Source organism: Phaenicophaeus curvirostris, chromosome 7 (genome assembly GCF_032191515.1).
Source record: "Phaenicophaeus curvirostris isolate KB17595 chromosome 7, BPBGC_Pcur_1.0, whole genome shotgun sequence".
NCBI lineage: Eukaryota > Metazoa > Chordata > Aves > Cuculiformes > Cuculidae > Phaenicophaeus > Phaenicophaeus curvirostris.
The window spans coordinates 11866355-11886248 of NC_091398.1; the positions used below are offsets into that span (position 1 = coordinate 11866355).

At 38.7% G+C, this 19894-nt stretch overlaps 1 protein-coding gene across 1 annotated transcript in view; it reads right to left on the minus strand.

Moving 5' to 3' along the window:
* Positions 1-19894, minus strand: part of PCNT (pericentrin) — a 96872-nt gene that overhangs the window by 74343 nt on the left and 2635 nt on the right. Inside the window, exons 2-11 of the mRNA XM_069860808.1 lie at positions 15128-15355; positions 13152-13202; positions 8098-10581; positions 7917-8009; positions 7534-7707; positions 6289-6544; positions 4473-4531; positions 4104-4278; positions 2454-2590; positions 1829-1940 (exon numbers count right to left, since the gene is read on the minus strand). Coding sequence (XP_069716909.1) covers positions 1829-1940; positions 2454-2590; positions 4104-4278; positions 4473-4531; positions 6289-6544; positions 7534-7707; positions 7917-8009; positions 8098-10581; positions 13152-13202; positions 15128-15355 — 3769 coding nt within the window. The remainder of the gene's footprint in view (positions 1-1828; positions 1941-2453; positions 2591-4103; positions 4279-4472; positions 4532-6288; positions 6545-7533; positions 7708-7916; positions 8010-8097; positions 10582-13151; positions 13203-15127; positions 15356-19894) is intronic.

Below are 19894 nucleotides of genomic sequence, written 5' to 3' on the forward strand. Positions count from 1 at the left end.
GGCATGTTACTCTTGCATCAGATAGCCAATCCCCATTGTCCAGCCACTATGTTTTGAATCCACCACGACGAGCCCTCAAACCAATCCAAATGCATTGTCAAATGATAACTCAAGCAAAGAAAAGCAGAGTAAAACAAAACACCTTAAAGATCTCGCACACAAGAAAGATATCCTTACCTGGACCTCGGGCTCGCGTTATGGTCTCACCATCTCAAGCAAGGTGAAGAAGAAACAGAAAAGGTTCAAAGAATGGGAACGCAAGTGATTAGAAACACATAAGGACATTGGAAAGGTTAATAAAGATTAGGGCTATAGACAGGAAACGTAAGAATTCCAGGAAAAACTATAAAGTGCTATCTGCTATAATTCTGTAATATCAAGGCAGAGATCTGAAAACGTCAAGGTAAAGTCTAACAAGACAGAAAAATTATTTATTCTATCTATGACAAAACAAACAATAACCAACACCGTCACAAAAACCTATTATGCTTCAAAAGCTACTTACAGCTATATTATTTAGAAAATCTGAAATTGCATTTAAAACAAAAGGCAAATGTACCTAATGCTATGGCCTCAATGGAAGGTGAACAAACACATAGGCCAGGTTAATAGGCCAGGTCTCTAGCTCTTTTTTTTCCCCAAAATTTCTTCTTTCATGTATTATACATATGTTTGCACACATGCATCCGAGACATGTTCTACTTAATTTCAAATGAAAATGCTTCATCTCTGTTTACTACACTGCAAATTGACAGTTTTGTTCTATACATCTAAATCTTGAAACAGGTATGTTAAGATATATAAGGCACATGATGTTAGATTTTATCCAGTCATCATTTTGGCTCAAGATTTAAAATTTTTTCCTAAGTTTAGTGTTGATACACGTAAGACTAATTAAAAAAAAATGACAACAAATCACCCCAAATGCTTCATGTTTAATTACTGTGAACGATTTTCTTTAATTTTATTGCTTTTAAGTCTAGCGGATTTGTTTATTTTTTAAATTAAAGCATAGTTATAGAAAAAGGAGGTTATTTTTAGCCTTAAAGGAAAACAATATTATCATTCACTCTGACTTCAGAAGTACCACTTGAACATTTTACTTTTAAAACGGAGATATCTTTAATCCAGGGCTTTCAGAATATGGTGAATCTGTTTAAAGTGTCAACAAAAAAGTATTTTATTTACCTAACCTCAAAGCTGAAAGGGAAAAAAAGAAAAATAGCCATTTCTACCTTAAAATATAACCTAATCAGACAGTTTTAAAATATTCCTGCCTTTATTTTTTTAAGCAGACTAATCTCTTAATTATCTCCAAATAAAACAAAAATATATCATAGCCCTAGTAAACCACTCAAAATCATAAACAAATCACTGATCTTAACTGCCTACCATTGATTAAGTTTTCTCAGTTGAATTTATACCTGCTTCCATACTGAATATAAATAGGACTATGTTCTTGTTTGACCAGCATTATCTCCATTTTTTAAACTACAACACACTTAATTTGACACTGAAATGAAGAACGTTTGGTTTTCATTCAAGATTTTTATAGGGTGCAGGAATGGAGTGGAAAGGGAAAGGAAAACAAGAGGAGTGAGCTTTGCCTATGGCAAAATCCGATGCTTCTTGAGATTGCTGAACCAACTAGTCATCTGAAACTGACTCACGCCTCGCTGCAGAAACAAATCATTGGGATACAATTCATTGACACTTCTGTGACCTACCTGTGTGTTTCTGGTACACAATTAAAAAGTATTTCATGTCAACAATGCGTACTTCTACATGAAGAAGAGGCAAAAAGTAAAATGCATCAGTTTGAACGTACCACTTAGCTCTTGCCGATTTGCTCGGGTACTATCAAGGTGAGACCAAAGCTGCCTGATTTCCTCTTGAGACTGAGTCTTGAGTTCTTCATGAATGACTTGAAGTTTCTCCAGCTATGGGAGACATGTTTAAAAAAAAAACAAACAACAAAAAACAACAAGACACACAAATAAATCTTTTTAAGCAGTTCGAACAAAATTGGTTTTTTGATATGCAATAGCTAATTGTCAGAAATATGCGGAGACACTTAGTGACAACCAGATTCTCAGCCAGATCCAGGCTACCAGAGATAAGAACACTGAACTATTAGACACACTCCTCACAGAGGAATTTGTTCCTGATGCCATATTTATCATTACTGGTAAAAATAAAGCATTAGCTAGATAAAAATAAAACACAGGGGCAAGAAAATTAAGCATATATTCTACAGAGGGAGAAAGAGCACCAAATGGCACAAAGGTGTTTGCATTCAAAAGATTTTGAACCACTACAAAAAATCCTAGAGTATTTACCTACATTTTAGTTTTTCAATAAAATCTCTAAATATAAAAACATGATATGCATATGGTCTAGTTTTTCTTACATTATGTATTATCAGCCACTTCAAATATATAAAGAAATATTACCTCCTTTTGAAGATCCTGTTCTTTTTTTTGGCTTTTCATGTTCATATCTTCTAGGAGTTGGTTATGTTCACTTTGCAGCTGCTCTTGTAATTTTGTAATGGCTAATTGGTGTTGCTTCTCCAATTCTACATATTTTGCTATGATCAAAAATTAGTTCTGTTATACCACCTTCCTGGTTACTGAATAACCTGTACAACTTCAGTGTAACGCATGTTTCTACACTAGAATGCTGGCTTACAGAGAATCACAAAAATACTTGAATGGTAAAGTCTAACATTTGTACACAGTGCTTCTCTGTATCCCACACTGTTAGTCAAGAGGTAACCAACAGTAGTGCCAGAGGGATGAATATTTGCTCTCTGTACATATGAACAAGCATCCTGACCTAGAAGCACACACAGTTGTAACGCAAGGACATTAGGGAATCAAGCATTTCTTCAGGGCCTACAAAAGCTTAATTTCTCCTCCGACCACGCTCAGCAGCACACAGTTGAAGAGATGAACAGGAGGGACACTCCAACCAAGTGCACTCCACCTTGAGACTGAACACTCTCAAATCCTGTAAACTTGTTACTACCTCATTTGGTCAACAGAACTTGACCTTCCCAAAATTTGCAATCAAGTAACCACATTTCAGCTCTAGTCAGCTGCAAGAGATGCACATTATCCTCATGGAACAGACTTTAATTATACATGTTCAGGGAACCCTAGTAAAGTCAGTGCAGGCTGGGAAGAGTAAGTCATTGCTACGAACAAGTCCTCACACCAGCCAAAGGAGAGCCAAACTGTGAAATTATCGGGCCCTTGGCAGGTCAAAAAGGCTACTTTTTACTTCTCAAACCTAGCCTTTCTGCTAGCCAGCATCATCCAGCACCCTTAACGCTGCATTTCTATTTATTTGAAGAGAGCATTATTTCCCATGTTTCTCACCTTTATAGTCCTACCGAGGCTAGGCACTCTAATGAGTTATGTCTCTTCACTCCATGGCACACCACATCTCGTGGCTCGTTTTCATGCCATCACTGACAGCAAATTCGACATCATTATGCCAGTCAACTGCTGTCTGGGCAGCTGTGTTGGATTTTTGAGACCTGCACAAACTTTTCATAGGCCTACCTCCTATTTGCATCTCAGCAAGAGACAAATAGATGTACCTGGCTAGGTACTCATCCATTTTTCATTTGTCAAGTTAATAAAAACTCCAGTTACAGTAGTTTCAAAAACATCACTTCCAGAACAGTATTTCTAAAAGACACTGTTCCATCAAGTTTTAATTATTCACAGTCCAAAGCCTTTTTGGTTTTTGTTAGAAGCAGCTTCTATTGATAGAATAGTCAGAATATAGCTTCTATAGTTAGAATTTTAATTAATTCACTGATTGCCAAAGCCAGTTTTTACCTGGCAACAAAACAGCACCTCATTTTAAACCAGTATATCTCATATTCTGTGGAAGTCAAAACACAGCTAACTAGGCTTTAAGCAATTCTTCATTTATGTCCCATTTTCTAGACAGTCTCATGCCATCAACACAGTTTTTAAGTAAGAATACATGGATATATCTTATTTGCTTTCCATATAGGTTCTAAAAACATTTAGTTAGCTTTGCCATTGTTGAATAAAGACAACTGCTCTCCAGTCCATGGCACTTACTTTTGGATTGTTCATTCTCAACTAAAAGAAGCTCCAGTTCCATTTTGACTTTTTCTAATTCTGTTTCCAGAGTTTTCTGTAGTTCCACCATTTCGGTTTGATGGTTTTCAGACAGCTTTTCACATATGCTTTTTAAACGCATTTCAGACTCCGATTCCCAGTCTTTTTTGAGAGTCTAAGAGAGCAAGACATGCATTATTAAAGCAAACACATTTACTATGTTAGCACTGTTTGTTTGGGGATTTTTCTTCCTTCCTCCTCCATTTATTTGGCCTCTACAATAAACGTGTAGTAGATATAGGACTTCTACCAGCTCTAGTTTACTGAAAGGAGTTTTACTTTTTCTTGTATGAAGAAAAGAATTTGTACCTCTAACGCCTGGATATGGGTCTCTTCCATTTCCAATTCTATTTTCTTTCTCTGATCAACTGTGAAATAAAATACTGCTTATTAATAAATTTATATAAAATATTATGATTAAATTATAAGCAGAAATATGGATGAGATTACCATTTTCAATGTCAAACTCGTGGCTTGAATAGGTTAGGCATGCAGCAGCATAAGGTACCAGGTTCTACCTAAATCTGCTATTATGCTATATCCCAGCAATTCACTTCCATTTCAGAAGGTAAGTATCTGGCAGTTACAACTACAAAGAATCCTGAGGGTTAAGTTAAGTTTAATTAGCAAAGAAAAGTCTACTCAATCTACAGAGAGCATGGTACTAAAAAACAATCAAAAAACACAAAAACATACCATCACAAGATATAAATTCAGATACATATCAATGTCATTTTAGACGCTAATATTTTGTTATATGTCACTATTAAGTGTCTGAATCACCTCTGTCTCCAGAAACACAGAGAAAGAGTGGCAGGCAGCAGCAGGAAGTGGAAAACTCTACAAATTTCTTCTAAAAATGCCTAGGAAACAGACTGCAAGACAGCTGCTATTTTCTGCTCAATTACCACTGACGCCAATGGCTTCTTCCTTTCTCCCTCCTCCGATTCACTTCAGCTTCCTGTTAAGAACTCTGTGAAGGCCTATCAGTCTCCTTCTCGTGGCTTAAAGTACTGTTGCCTAGGCTTACAACCTTATTTTAAGTCTTTTGGAGGAAAACAAGAACTCTTGAGACTAAGATGGTGCCACCTACCAAACTAATGGTCTAGTAGACAAAGAAATATCAGCTAAGTCACAAGACAGTGTCCCAGCACTCAGATGACTCTAGTCCCCCAGATCAAAGTACTTACAACTCTCCACCAGGTCTCTTCCACCATCCGATCCCAGATTCTCCTTCTCAGCCCCTACATTCAAGCATTCAGCATACAGACAGCATGGATCTTAAGAACTGCATCCAGACCTCCTCCTGATCCCACACCCCACAATGCCATCAGTTCAATATATTACTGGTGGTAACAAATGGCTTCTGACTCTTGGGTAGAAAAGACACAACCTTAAGACGTTCTATTCCTCTCAGGGAAGGACAACTAAAGGAATGGTCCCTAAACTTTTTTTCAGTTAATTGCTGTAGGACTTCCCTTTCTCCAGAAATTCCTCAAGCTCTGCTATAAAGGTCAGAAATGGTCTCCTGATCTGGGAAGAGGCAAACGTTCCAAACAATGCCAAGCGCACCAACAGCAGGCCTTCAAAACTAAAGTGTAGTTTTCCTCTTGCTGATATCAAAATATAATCTTATCTCAAACACATCTCAAAGGACAGTCAGCTGCAGGTTCTCACTGAGCCTTTCAATTCCTTTCCACCTCCTTTATCTTCCTTCTGAAACCACTGAGATGGCAAGCAAGGAACCATTTCTATACCCTGTGTTCAGAAACACAACAGTAGTCAGTGCTGACTTAAGGCAGCAAAAACCGGTAAGAAACATAATGTTTGCATCAATTAAGTTCTTAATGAGAGCTCATCTAATGCCTCCTGAAAGTAACTAGTTCAGTACAGTGCTATTTTACAGAAATAGCAGCAAAACACCCATATAGTCAAATTAAAATTAAACTTGGGGTTTTGCATATAAGATACGGACTTTCGCACATGCCAGTCCAGATGCTGTCCCTAATTCAAGGAAACACCAGTCACCACTCAAAAGGTCAGCTCTACACCAAGACAGAAACCTGTGAAGGAAGAATAATAATGAGGTTTCAATTTCTAGTCCATTATTCCCCAATCTTAATACCTAGTTCTTGCTGATACTTTAACTTAAGGTCTTCTTTTTCTTTCAAACACTGTTCTTTAATCTTCTCCCATTCTAGTTGATGGCGGCTTTGCAGAATTGCTACCTCTTGAGCACGCTTATCATTGAGCATCTCCCGTAGTTCTATAAGGGCAGTTTCCTTTTCTTTTCTCAAGTTAGACTGTGTAAGCTCAAGCTGGGAGGTGTGCATATTGTTTAAGCTTAGGCGTAAAGCTTCCAATTCAAGGCTGTGCAGTTTCTGTAATGGAGAAGAAAGACGATTTTTCCCTTCCATCTAATAAATTATGATCACTTTTTTCATAACTAGTTTCAATAGCTTTCAACTGTTAAACGGATCTAAGTTTTCCCATTTTGTACTTAGGGAGTGTTTCTTCATGGCAGGGACAGAACCCTGAAAATAAGCCAACTTTTGTTACAAGGAGATTTGCATGAAGTTTTCAGTGAGAATTAAAGGCTTTCCTTACCCATCTCTTTAACTTCATCCCCTACCAAACACCTTGCACCCGTCCACTTCCTCATAATGTTCTTAGAGCAGAACACAAACTCACCCCAACCTTTCACTGTCTATTCAAAAAAGATTCCTCATTTGCTGTTGGTTATAATGTGTTAAAGAGAAAAATTCTGAAGTTATATTGGAAGACTGAAATAAAACTCACCATGCTGCACTAAAGAAGTGGGAAACATCCAACAGTCAGACATGACAGCTAAAATAGACGAACAAAACTTTCCAACTTAATGGCACACCAACATCTTGTAATTTGACCTAACAACAGAAGTATTCTTCCCTTTTCCTCTTTGCATTTAGCAGAACTGTTCAAAAACCCACTAAATATTTCCAGGAAAAAGTTAGGTTTACATAAGTTTAGCACAGGAGCATTCCTTATTATATTAGTGGGAAAATTTAAAGGTGGGAGTGGGTTAGTGTATTTGATAACTTTTTTTTTTTTTTTAAAACCTAAACATGTGGAAAACTACAAAGTTGGGGGAGTTAACCCATCAATTTAAGTATGCAGTTTTCTTCAGAATTAATGTTAAAATACGATTGCAGTGAGGATCCTTGAGAACTTCTGTAGAAAATATGTACCTCCACACACCAAGGGAACGCTCCTAATTCTTGAATTGCAGCACTATACACAAGTGGACACATACTCAGACAAAAATCAAGGAACCTTCTCTTCACAACAACCAGGTAACCACTACAGCAATTACTTTGTTTTTTCATTTTACCTGTGACTGCAGCTGCACTTGCTCAATCTCTGCTTTGTGTGTAGCTGCCATTTGCTGCTGCAGTTCATCTCGCTGGTGCTGCTGTTCTTTTAGTTTAGCACGGAGCTTCTCCATTTCCTCTTCATGTTTAGCAATAAACTCAGAGATTTCACGATCATGCTCTCGTTCATGTACCTGCATAGAAATAGCTTTCTTCAAAATACAGTTGGTTAGCCCCCTAATAAGTCACTGAGCCAGAATGATCCCCTCCTCCTGACCCAAAATCAGAGACACTGTTGAAAAAACCAACTGAGAGCTTTTTGCATCTCTAAAATGTTTATACTGTAACAAACACCACAAAATGAGTTTGTTTTTCTGAAAAAAACCCAAATTATGGCATTTACCTTTTTTATTAAAATAATCTGTTCCTTTCTTTCTTCTTCCAGCTTCTGCTGTTTTTCCACTTTATCTTTTATTTCAGCATTTAATTCTTCTATCTGAAAATAGGCATAAAAACATTTGCCATTACTACCTTAAGCATTCTGAAATCCCAAAACTCCTGCCATTATTATTATTGTTTCCTACCTCTTTCTTGTGTGTCAAACTCACTCTATTTAGTTCATCAAGGTGCTGAGTCTCCACTTTATCCATTTCCTCTTTGTAATGTTTCACCATCTCAGACTGTGCCTCCTGCGCAGCTTGCACAGACTGAAGGGACTCCTGCAAGCGATTCTCAAGATCCAAACAAACCTTCTTCAAAAGGGCAATTTCTTCAGTCAACTGGTTTTTGTTGTTATTATATTCAGTACTTTTTGCCTTTAATTCAGCATTAAGTTTATTAATTTCTAGGTTACTGAAGTTTAATCTGTCCTCATATCCCAGTCTTTCACGCTCATGTATTTCTTTAAGTTTTTTCACTTCAGCATTAAGTTTACATATGTTTTTCTCAAGATCCTCAATGATGCGAGCATTCTCTACTAGTGCTTTTTCTGCTTTTATTAGATTCTTCTCCATATCAGACAATCTTTCTTCTAAGGCTGTTTTTTCTTTCAATAAGAGTGCTAAATTTTGTTCTTTATTATTGATTTCAGCTTTGAGGAACTCCTGTTCTTTTAGCAAAGCCTCTTCACATACGGTTTTCTGACCAAGCAGTTCTGCTATTGTCTGATTTTTAGCCTTCTGAGCATCAAGTTGTCTTTGCATTTGATCCCTTTGATTTTGCAAAGCAGCTAACTGACGTCCAAAAAGGGACTGTACTTCACTTGTTACAGAATCAGAAGCTGTTTTCTGCTCTTGAACATCTTTCACTAATTGCTCCTGAGTTCGCAGCTGCACCATCAACATTTCTTTTTCCTCTTGGAGGTCTTTTACCAATTCTTGCCAGGCAGAGGACATTGACACTTGTGTTAAAGGCCCTACAGCACAGTAAGGTTGGCCTCCATCCTCATCCTGTTGGTTTATTTTGTTTTCAAGTTCGTTCTCCTTCTCCATTTTCTGAAGAAGTTTTTTTTCACAATGGCTCCGTGCTTCACATTCCTTTTCCAGTTCCTTTCCATGTATACGAGAGAGCTCAGACATCACTTCTTCCCATTTTCCTGCAGCTTCTTGGGTCTCCTGATAAGATTTCTTCAAGGCTGACTCCTTCTCACAGATCTGCTCAGTTTGTTCCACGCCCTTTACTAAACAAATTGTCTCACCATCCTTTACATCACTCTGGCCACTAACTTTAATTTGCTGAAGGGAGTTATCTGACAAATATGAAACAAAGGCCTCTGCTCCCACTCCAGTCTCTTCAAAAGCCTCTTGAGACAAATCACTAGGACATGCTTCTTCATCAAGGCTGAGGTTTAACATAGGAGTTATAAAATCTCTGCTGAGTTCTAGAAGCACACTACTATCTAACCCATATCTACTGCATCTTCCTTCTTCAATGGCATAACTTTCAGATTCGCTGGACACATACAGCTCTTCTGGTCTCTCTGTGGAAATGAGATATTTTGCCAATATGCCTTCACCACTACCGAAAGGCTCTAGTTCTGTCAGGCGTTCTTCAGATATATTATCTCCTTCACTGCTGACATTATTTCCTGTGACCTTTGAATTCTTATTTTCTTCTAATTGATCCGTTGAAGAGGCTACTCCCAAGTCACGCTGGAACTCTAGTTTTTCATAACATAGCTCACCTTCACCTTTCAACTGGTGATGTTTATTCCACTTCTCCTCAAGCTCTGGTTTCTGCAACTGCGATACCTCTGACAAATTTTGGTTTCCCCTCAATTTCATTACCTTTTCATTGGAGACAATCTCTTCATCATGCTTTTGCCTTACATCTATACTTTTTTCAGCGTCATAAAGTCGCTTTTCATTTAATTCCTGGATGAAAGAATTTAGTTTCTGAATCTCTTCATTCAAGGACTGTTTTTCTTGTTTATATCGCTGGGCTTCCTTGATCTGCTCTTCTGCATCAGAAAGTTGAGACCTAAAGCCATCAATTAAATCCTTGTATTTAGCTTCAATTTCAGATTTTTCTTTCTGGAAGTCTTCCTGTTGGTTTTCAAGTTTCTTTCTTAAATTTTCCCTATTAATTTCAGACTCACGAAGACTATTATTTAAGTCAATTACTATGCCATTCAAATTCTGAATGTATTCTTCAGAATTCAGAGCACTGAGTTCTTTTTTAAACTGCTCAAGTTCATTCTTATATTTTAAAATAACTTCTTCTTCATATACCTGCCTAGCATCTTCAATCTCTCTTCTGTGGCACTTCTCCAGCTCAGCCCTCAAGTTCTCCAACTGCCTGCAAATATCCTTGTCATGACTGATTTTCAGCTCTTCAATATGCTGTTGTTCTTTCATCTTCGAAAAAGCAATTTCATTTTTCAATTCTGTTATTTCTGAGTCCCGAAGAGAAAGGGTATGCTGTAGTATAGACAAACTAAATCTTTCTGATGTCAGTAGATCCTGAAGTCTTTTAATATGCTGTTCTTTTTCTTGTATGCTTTTATATAGCTGTTGAACAGTATCTTTCATGTCCTCTTCCACTCGGGCAACCAGATTGTCTTCAGTATTCTGTAAAATAAAATTATTCATATTAATTATGCTATTTAAATTTGATATGTTTTAATTTCCTTAAGCCTCATACTCAATATATCTTCATTAACAATATTTGCTGCTAAGTGCAGGGTATATCATTGGCCTAGGCAACAGGATTTTTAAACACGTACTGGAGAGTGGAAAGAACTACTGAAAGACTCCTCAAATGTGGTAACAAATATCAAATTCTCTGAGTAATGAAAAATAATATGCCACTACCTCCAGCGAGAAAGAAAATAGTGGTCATCTCCAACTTTAGGTATTTTAATTAAAAATTTAAAATAAAAACTAAAAAAGCATGCTACAGTACTATAGACATATCTCTATCTCTTATCCATTTGCACTGAGAAAACAACTACCGTAGGCAGGAGTAGCTAACAGAATAGCCATTCCTAATTTTGACTCACCTGATGCCATAAAATTAAAATTTTATTTGACTCACCTGATGCCATAAAATTAAAATTTTATTGCTTCTATCTATGGCATTGCTAGTTATGAGCTTAAAGGAAATCACACCTTTTAAGCTGTTACTTTAATATATGGTAGTAATCATGATGCCCATAGATTTATTTCTAAAAAAAACCCCAAACTACTATGCCACTATAGCAGGCAAAAATTATGTGGGTTTGAGTTTCTTTATTTCTTCTCTCTGCAATGAGACTATTAAAATAGTCCCAGGCAAGTTCTTCACTTTGTTTTGTACCCAAAGCTAACATGTTTACACATACAGCAAGTTTTATTCTAATCTAGGCGTTTCAAGTTCAGGCACAACTGTACTGTTACATGCTTGCACAGCACATGCAGCAACCTTCACCTCACTGCAAGCCCCTGTCAGCTATGTTCCCACATGCCTCAGTTCAAACAACCCCGATGGACCTGCTGCTCACAGAAACTTCTTATACAGCAGTTTAGTAACAGAGGTAAAGACCAACCCTTCTGAAATGTAAAAGGGTGGAGTACTTTCAATATATAAGGAAATTCTAAAGTGCCGGAACTGAATCCTTATTTCATGTAAAAAAAAAAAAATAAAAATCTTAAGTTGTGGGCAGCTATTTTGCCTTGGCTGAGCATCACAGCCTTCACAAGACCAGATTTTTAATTCCATACTAAAGAATAGTTTCAGTCCTGAAGTATCAATGCTACTTCTCGCAAAAATTAAATGTTCATTTCAGGATCTTCCTCCAAAAAGAACCACCTCGGTTTGTACAATCACAAGAAAAACCTAACTACTTAGAACTCAATTATAAAAGCACTTTAAACAGTGTCGACCTCTTGAGAAGACTCAAGCCGTACTTCTAGGTCATATGGTTTCTGACACAGCATCTTGAAAAGGGCATTTTGCTCTTTGAGAGCGTTCTGAAACAAGGACATTTGCTGCTGGGCTTCTAATAATTCCTTTTTCCCAGGGCTTTTACTGCTCAGCATTTCATTAACATAAGCACATAAAAGTACTCACAGTTACAAGAAAGTCTCACAGTACTCATAGTATATACTGCATTAATTCATCACAGATTTACCTCATGTCTTTCATTCTCAATGCATAAGAATCTCCCTATAATGTCAAGCCACACTTGTAATGTTTTAGATACTATTCCTTTATTGTAAAGATATAAATAATGTTAGATAATTCATCTCTATGAAGCTCCTAAAAAAAGGCAGGACTTCCAAAGGACTGAACATACTGCTAAGAGGACAATGATAAAAACCAGTCTCCTCCGCAAAGGAGGAGTATTTTACTGACTGGAGAACAGTTCATCCATAGCAAATTAATAATAATGCAAAATACTTGACTTAAAATTAAATCCAATTGTAAGCAGCTATTGCAAATAAATGTTTCCTCTGAGTTTCCATGGTCTTTAACAGCAAAACAACCAACAAAAAAAAAACCCTAAGTACAAAGAGAGAAGTGCCTCCAATCAGTCCTGTGGCTTCTTAGGAGCAGTAGTTACAATTATCATGGAATCATAGAATCGTAGAATAACCAGGTTGGAAGAGACCCACTGGATCATCGAGTCCAACCATTCCTATTAAAGGAACAACAGGGAACTAATATGCCATCTGCATAACTTATCAGAGCAGGCAGGTTAATCCTGTAAAAGGAAGGAGTTCAAGTGATATCCTTTCATCAATACCTTGTTTTTCAATTCATAATGAAAAAATGGTTTGTTACACAGTTTCTAATTTGAAATGCCTGGAATATAAATCTTCACTTCTTGCCAGAATAATTCTCACAAAGGAGACAGTATCTTTTATTTTATTCTAAATATTCTTTTTGTTTCAATTAAACATACTTTTATATTAAAAACATTGCTTAAATTTCTCTGGACAGGGTCCATGTTTTCACTTAAACCAGCTCTCTTAGCAACCAATTTAGCAGCCAATACACGTACCTGTTTCACACTACAAAACAGTGAAATTGCATCACTTTTATTACATTTGATAACAACGCTCAATAACTAATAATTTTAGTAACCAATGAGTATACTCCTCTTCCGTAAATATACCAGCATCTTTCACTAGCATCTTTTACAGTCTTTCACACTTACTTCAGCTATATGATCATTCGGTACATCCCAGCTGGACAAGTCAGCACTCCTCTGTTAAGGAAAACAAATAAAATAAATGCTAAATCACAGTCGTTTTAAAGGTACATAAGGAAAAGCTGAATAATTCTGGAAACACCCTAGGCACATGAGCCACAAAGGTCCATGCTGTAAGACAACATACTAGTGAGAGAGAGAGGCTGACTTTAACAACAAACTTGGCTGGGCATCCATGCTTAAATTAAAAAAAAAATAAAATATTATCATGAATGCCTACTCAAAAATTTAGGTCTAAGTTTCACAACTCATTTAATGTTTTGTCTTCTGCCTTTGTGGCTTGCAAATATTACTCTTTAATATACTACTAAATAGTTGTAAATTCAGTGACAGAGTATTATTTAACAAACATGCTAAAATCATTCAGCCAATTACAAAAGCAGTACTATTTTCTGATGCATATACTTGATATTTTGAGAGATTACTTCCCACTAAGTTCACAAGAAGACAAAGATGACTGTAGCACTATTTAGAAAAGGCAGCCCACTACCCTCCCCATATTTTGAATCTGCACAAAGTATTTTCCAATGACCACTGGTGCGCTCTCTACATAACCTAGAAAACAATTCAATTTGCTTTACAAACCAGCTATTTTGACAGAAGCTGCTGAGAAACAAGTGATTTTTGTTTGTTTTTTAAATTTCAGTTCATGTGAATGGAACAAGGACACTGCTGCTGATGCTGTGGCTCAGTGACAAAATTCTGCATGCTCCCTCCTTTTTGCATACAGCTTGGCAAGTGGCTTCATAAACGCCTTCGCAATGCTAGTATGACACCCAGGACATCTTGAAAGCACAAGGGATATCATCACAACAGAAAGGAGGATAATAAGTGCTAATGGCATCCTCCTTCCCTGCAGGTTTGCAAACACTAGTTTGGTGCTATTATTGTATGCTATGAAAATACACCAACAGCTGGAGAGATGCTTTCCATGCAGAAGGCACTGTCTCCGTAAACTCACGAATCTTTGCATAGAGAACATGCTGAAATGCACTGGAAAACTACCACCTAAACAAACTCCCAGACCAAGAAATAGAAAGTCTGTTGTAGCCAGAGAGTTGCCTTGTTGCTTGTGAAGCCTACTTCACTTCTGAAGTAAACTAGATTCCTATTGAAAAACAGATTGTTCAAAACTATGTTTTGCTTACTTTCTTATTACAAGAGAGAAAGAGAGAGAAAGAGTCACATGATTGTCTAATAAACAGCTGATACAGAAATAAAAATCTTGCTTGTGAGGAGCTGAAGCAAGAAAGCAACAGCTTGATTCAGGCAGAGCAGTACCTCTATTAGGAAAAGTCTGGCCATCTCAAGGTGTATCATAAGCTACATTTCTGTGTCTATTGATGGGAGTACAGGACTACCTTTAGAGGATCTTCAACATACTAAAATCTACTAGACACAAGCATAGTCACATTTTAAAAAAGATGCACCATCTCTGCTGGCTTTACAATGGCTACTAAGAGCACGCTGGAACAAATTATATTTTTTCAGAAAACATTTAAGAACATTTGAGCCAGTGAAGTGCTACAAAACCAAAATAATGCTGTGCATTATATGGTCTTGACAGTTTCGCTCATCCACTACACCTCTCAGTCTGGATTTGCCATTTCATGGAGTCACAGCTGCATAACCAGAAGTCTGCCCAAAGAGAAGTTCATGGCAGTGAAAGATGAAAGACCTCAATTTAGCAAGCGGACAGGAGACAGCTCCTTAACAATACCAGCTCTCCAGTCCGCATGATGAATGGAGCTTTTCCAGTTATCTACATCACTCTGCAAGAAAATTAATTATTACAAGTGAAAGCACATCACTTATCTTACTTCTCAATGGGAACTAGCCAGCAGTGCCAGTTAAGCAAAACAGTCACCTGGAATATTTGTTATTTACAGACAGTGAAGTGAAATGCAAAAAATAAGATGTACCTCTGTTTCTGTTGCTGTCTCTAGTAGGTTAGCATCTTCAATCTTATTCTCTAGTAGGCTGGTGTCTTCAGTCTTACCCTCTATATCCGTAGCAACACCTTGGGCCGCTAGTGCGTACGCTTCCTTTGGAATGTCATGCGTGTGGACAGACGAGCTCTTCCTCTTCGCCGTCTTTTTCTGCGACTGCCTGATGCTGCTTTTTGGTTTTCCTTGTCTGAAGTAAACAAACTGTGCAAAAAAGATTGGAAGAGGTAGAGGGAGAGGTAAGTGAGAAAAAGGTAGCAGGACCACAAGATTAACACGCTCATGGGTGACGAAGATCCTATCTTGATAAAATATATACATCTGCAGGAAAACTCCTTTACCTTCCTACTTTCTACACATTTAGAACATACTGGATAACCATGCAACTAAGCAAGAAATCTGACATCGGTACTAAAGACTCATTTCAATACAAGAATCAAATTTTACTGAGTGAAACTTTGTGTGTCAGTGACAATCCAAAATTACAGCAAGATAGGTTAGTAAAGAAACGAGTTGTTAATACACTAGGATCATTCGGGAAAAAATAATAATAATGAAAAAAATAATAATTGAGCAGTCTTTCTGCAAGACCAGCAAAACCAGTACCCCCCAGAAATGCATCTAAACAGATCTTTGCCAACGTAAGCTTTAATATTAAAATTAACGGAAGTGAATCCTCATGCTCCTTCCCTGCCACCCCCTTAAGAGAATACAGCAAAACTTCCTAGCCAGAAAGCTGCCTACAGTACATAAATAGAAAATCAATTAAGCCAGGTCATTTTAATTTCTTCTGTTGAAGAATCAGATGCTCTACTTTATCAGACTACCACAGCTCTATGAAGCACCAGGGACTTGCAAAGAATGTCACTGACAGAACTTATTACCCAGATTTTCTTAGCACCTTAAACAGGATTATGGTATTTTCAACTCTAGTATTGTGTTTAAGCAGCATTTCCAAGTAACATCTCACTTGCAGCATAAATCCAGACATCTTTCTCATAACGAAAAAAGCCTTCTCTAAGACTACAACCACTTTTTATGAAATGCACTGGTAATATAGCCTTGCAATGAGATAAAATAGTCAAATGCTGATGGGACATAAACATAATTGCCAAATTCTACCAGGAAGGTATAGGAAAATCCATTGCTTGACAGCTTGGTTTTCCTGTAAAACAGCCACCTTACAGAAAAATCTCATCTGTTTCTTTTCATTAAAAGTGGGCCTGATGGGCTTTTTAGCGGCTCCTGGATGAGCTGACTGTACAGAGGAGAGGGAGGATGTACAGCACCAGGTGCTACATCCCCAGCTTGACCACAAACTTCCATAGAATCATCATAGAATCACCAGGTTGGAAAAGACCCACCGGATCATCGAGTCCAACCATTCCTATCACTAAACCATGCCCCTCAGCACTTCGTCCACCCGTCCTTTAAACAACTCCAGGGGAGGTGAATCAACCACCTCCCTGGGTAGCCTGTTCCAGTGCCCAATGACACTTCCCACGAAAAATTTTTTCCTAATGTCCAGCCTGAACCTCCCCTGGTGGAGCTTGAGGCCATTCCCTCTTGTCCTGTCCCCTGTCACTTGGGAGAAGAGGCCAGCACCCTCCTCTCTACAACCTCCTTTCAGGTAGTTGTAGAGAGCAGTGAGGTCTCCCCTTTCACAGCAAGACCAACCCCCACCTGCTAACAGGGATGGACTTGCCTTGCAAGCAGGGCCCGCCAAGAAGGCACGGTGTATGTGCCCACTACTTCATGGAACCGGCCTGAAGAAGTGCTGCTGCTCAACAGGCCTGAAGAGCTACTGGACCATGCGTTCCTGAAGAATTGCTGCTGGAGGAGTTGCTGCCAGATAGACCATATTTTCCTGAGGAATCCTTGTGCCGCACTAGATCGGCAATTTTTCTTTTCCCCTGCTACTTCCCCTGCTCCAAACAGACTGGGATCTGGTTTTGCAATTTTAAGAAGTTGCCACTCGGAGAGCACCCAAGCATCTGTTTTGTGATTTTGGCTGTGACCAAAACATGTAGTGCATTTGAATATACCCTGGGAGATTTGTCAGTCTCCAGTTTGCCATGCAGATATCAAAAGAACCCTCTTCACTCCCCCTTCTCGGATATGGAGGTTGGGGTGGTCCCTAATACTACCGGTGTCAGGAGTGGGACGTAACTAATGGATTTAGTTCAGTCCTTTCTCCTTGCACCCATGGCATGACAGCAACCTCTACCTGACAGCTTTGCTATTCAACACAAGCATACTTACATACGTGCTACACTGAACAGCCTTGTTAAAAGGTATGTTTGCAGGGAGACATCAGTTTCTTACCAGCAGTTAAGATATTTATGTACAAATAGCTTATTTTCAAGACAATGTTCCCTAGTTTCCATATTTATTAATCCTGAACGCAGATTAAACAAAGATTGCTGGGGTCATATTGCCTTTCACAGAAAGCAACATGACCAGACCAGTAAATGCAGTTGTAGTGGGATACACTGTTCTCTGAAATCAAGTGTTAACTCTAGCACTTACTAATGGCAACATGTTGAAACAGTTATTGCACTAATCAACCAGGGAACACAGGAGTTAAACACACTCAAGATTCACAGGATCACTGGATGGAGAAAAGCGCTAGTTAGGGCAGCATCAAGTTTCCAAAGCCTTTAATCAGCCATGTGAACTTAAGTGCCATTGTAAGAGTATAGAATCATAGAATCATAGAATAACCAGGTTGGAAGAGACCCACCGGATCATCGAGTCCAACCATTCCTATCAAACACTAAGCCATGTCCCTTAGCACCTCATCCACCCATCCCTTAAACACCTCCAGGGAAGGTGAATCAACCACCTCCCTGGGTAGCCTGTTCCAGTGCCCAATGACCCTTCCCATGAAAAATTTTTTCCTAATGTCCAGCCTAAATCTCCCCTGGCAGAGCTTGAGGCCATTCCCTCCTGTTCTGTCCCATGTCACTTGGGAGAAGAGGCCAGCACCCTCCTCTCTACAATCTCCTTTCAGGTAGTTATAGAGAGCAATGAGGTCTCCCCTCAGCCTCCTCTTCTCCAGGCTAAACAACCCCAGCTCTCTCAGCCACTCCTCATAAGGCCTGTTCTCCAGCCCCTTCACCAGCTTTGTTGCGCTTCTCTGGATTCGCTCCAGAGCCTCAACATCTTTCTTGTGGTGAGGGGCCCAGAACTGAACACTGGATTCAAGGAGCGGTCTCACCAGTGCCAAGTACAGAGGGAGAATAACCTCCCTGGACCTGCTGGTCACACTGTTTCTGATACAACCCAAGATGCCATTGGCCTTCATTATCAGATACAGAGGCAGTCATCCAACATGCACATGCAAATAGGAAGAAAGCATGTAACACAGACCCCTCATCCCAGCAAGATCCCATCCCAGCAAGATCCCATCCCGTCCCTTTTGAAGGGCCCAATTCTCCACTTTCTTTCTAGTAGCATATGCTACGGCAAAGGCTTCACGTTTACCTAAGACATAGCGTGCCAGGGAACACCAACAGCACTGCCCCCCACAGCACCCAAAGCAGCCCTCCATACAGAACACCCAGACCTTCTGCAGGTATCAACATTATCAACATAGTGCAACTTCATCTTGCCAGGACCGTCAGTTAAAAAACAGCAACCACCACACAAGGCATGTCACAACTGGAGAATAAGCCTGCCAGGTTCTGTATCACATGGTCCCCATGTCAACCTCAACCCTGATTAACTGCTACACTGACTTATTTCTACCACATTCTTGCCAGCCAACTGGCACCAGTGGCCTGGGCCAGAGGACAGAAAAATTACAGCACATGTGGGACTGTTCAACTCTCCCCTGCTCTACTGCACACAGAATTTTCTCCTTGACTTACTGTTTTACATGCTTCAGAAATCAGTACCAAAAGAATATGCACAGAAAATGGAAGAGTAGAAAACTACATCAGCATCACACAGAAACAGGTTCTTCAAACAAACCTTAGTCCACCTCCTAGATACAGTAAACGCAAGCGTGAGCGCTCTTACACAAAACCTAGAAACATTTTCTTAGAGCTTTGTCAAACTGATAAAGTGGGAAAACTTCCTGGAAAAACAGGCTCCTTTTTGAGTTCCTACTGCATAAAAGGCAGGAACAGCAGAAAACTTCTCACAGATGAGATATGGCACGCACAGGTCTGTAACTAGAGGTATGGATGTCCATCACACACACAGCTAACTGGAGGTGGGAAAAAACAAGGAGAAAGTAGCGCTGAACACTTGGGTTTTGTTCCGATTTTCAATTTCTAACGTGGCAATTGCTATTGCATTTATTAATAATGGCAATCTGAAGTTCTTGATAGTCAGTACTTAGGAGCCAAATCACAACAATTTTATATTAATATAACAGTTGGAATTATTATTATTATTTGCTGATAATGCAAATGCATCTCAATAAAAATGCTTTTATTCATATCTGAAAAGGAATTGTGCAAGTGCTGATTTAAAGAGGAAAACATTCATGCCATATTCCTTTCCCAAGGCATTATTTAGCAGACTAAAATTTAAGGATACCAAAGAGAAAAAATATTTGGTTTTATTTTTGGAGGGAATGAAGAGCAAGGGTGAAGGCAAAAACCCCAAGTCCAGCTGTGGCAGCAGCACCTTAAACACAGTCAGGGTCACACACCTGTCCGCTGCCATCGCCAGCAGCCTTGCAGGTGTATTGTGAGATGACTCCAGAAGCTGATCAGGATGAACACTGAACAG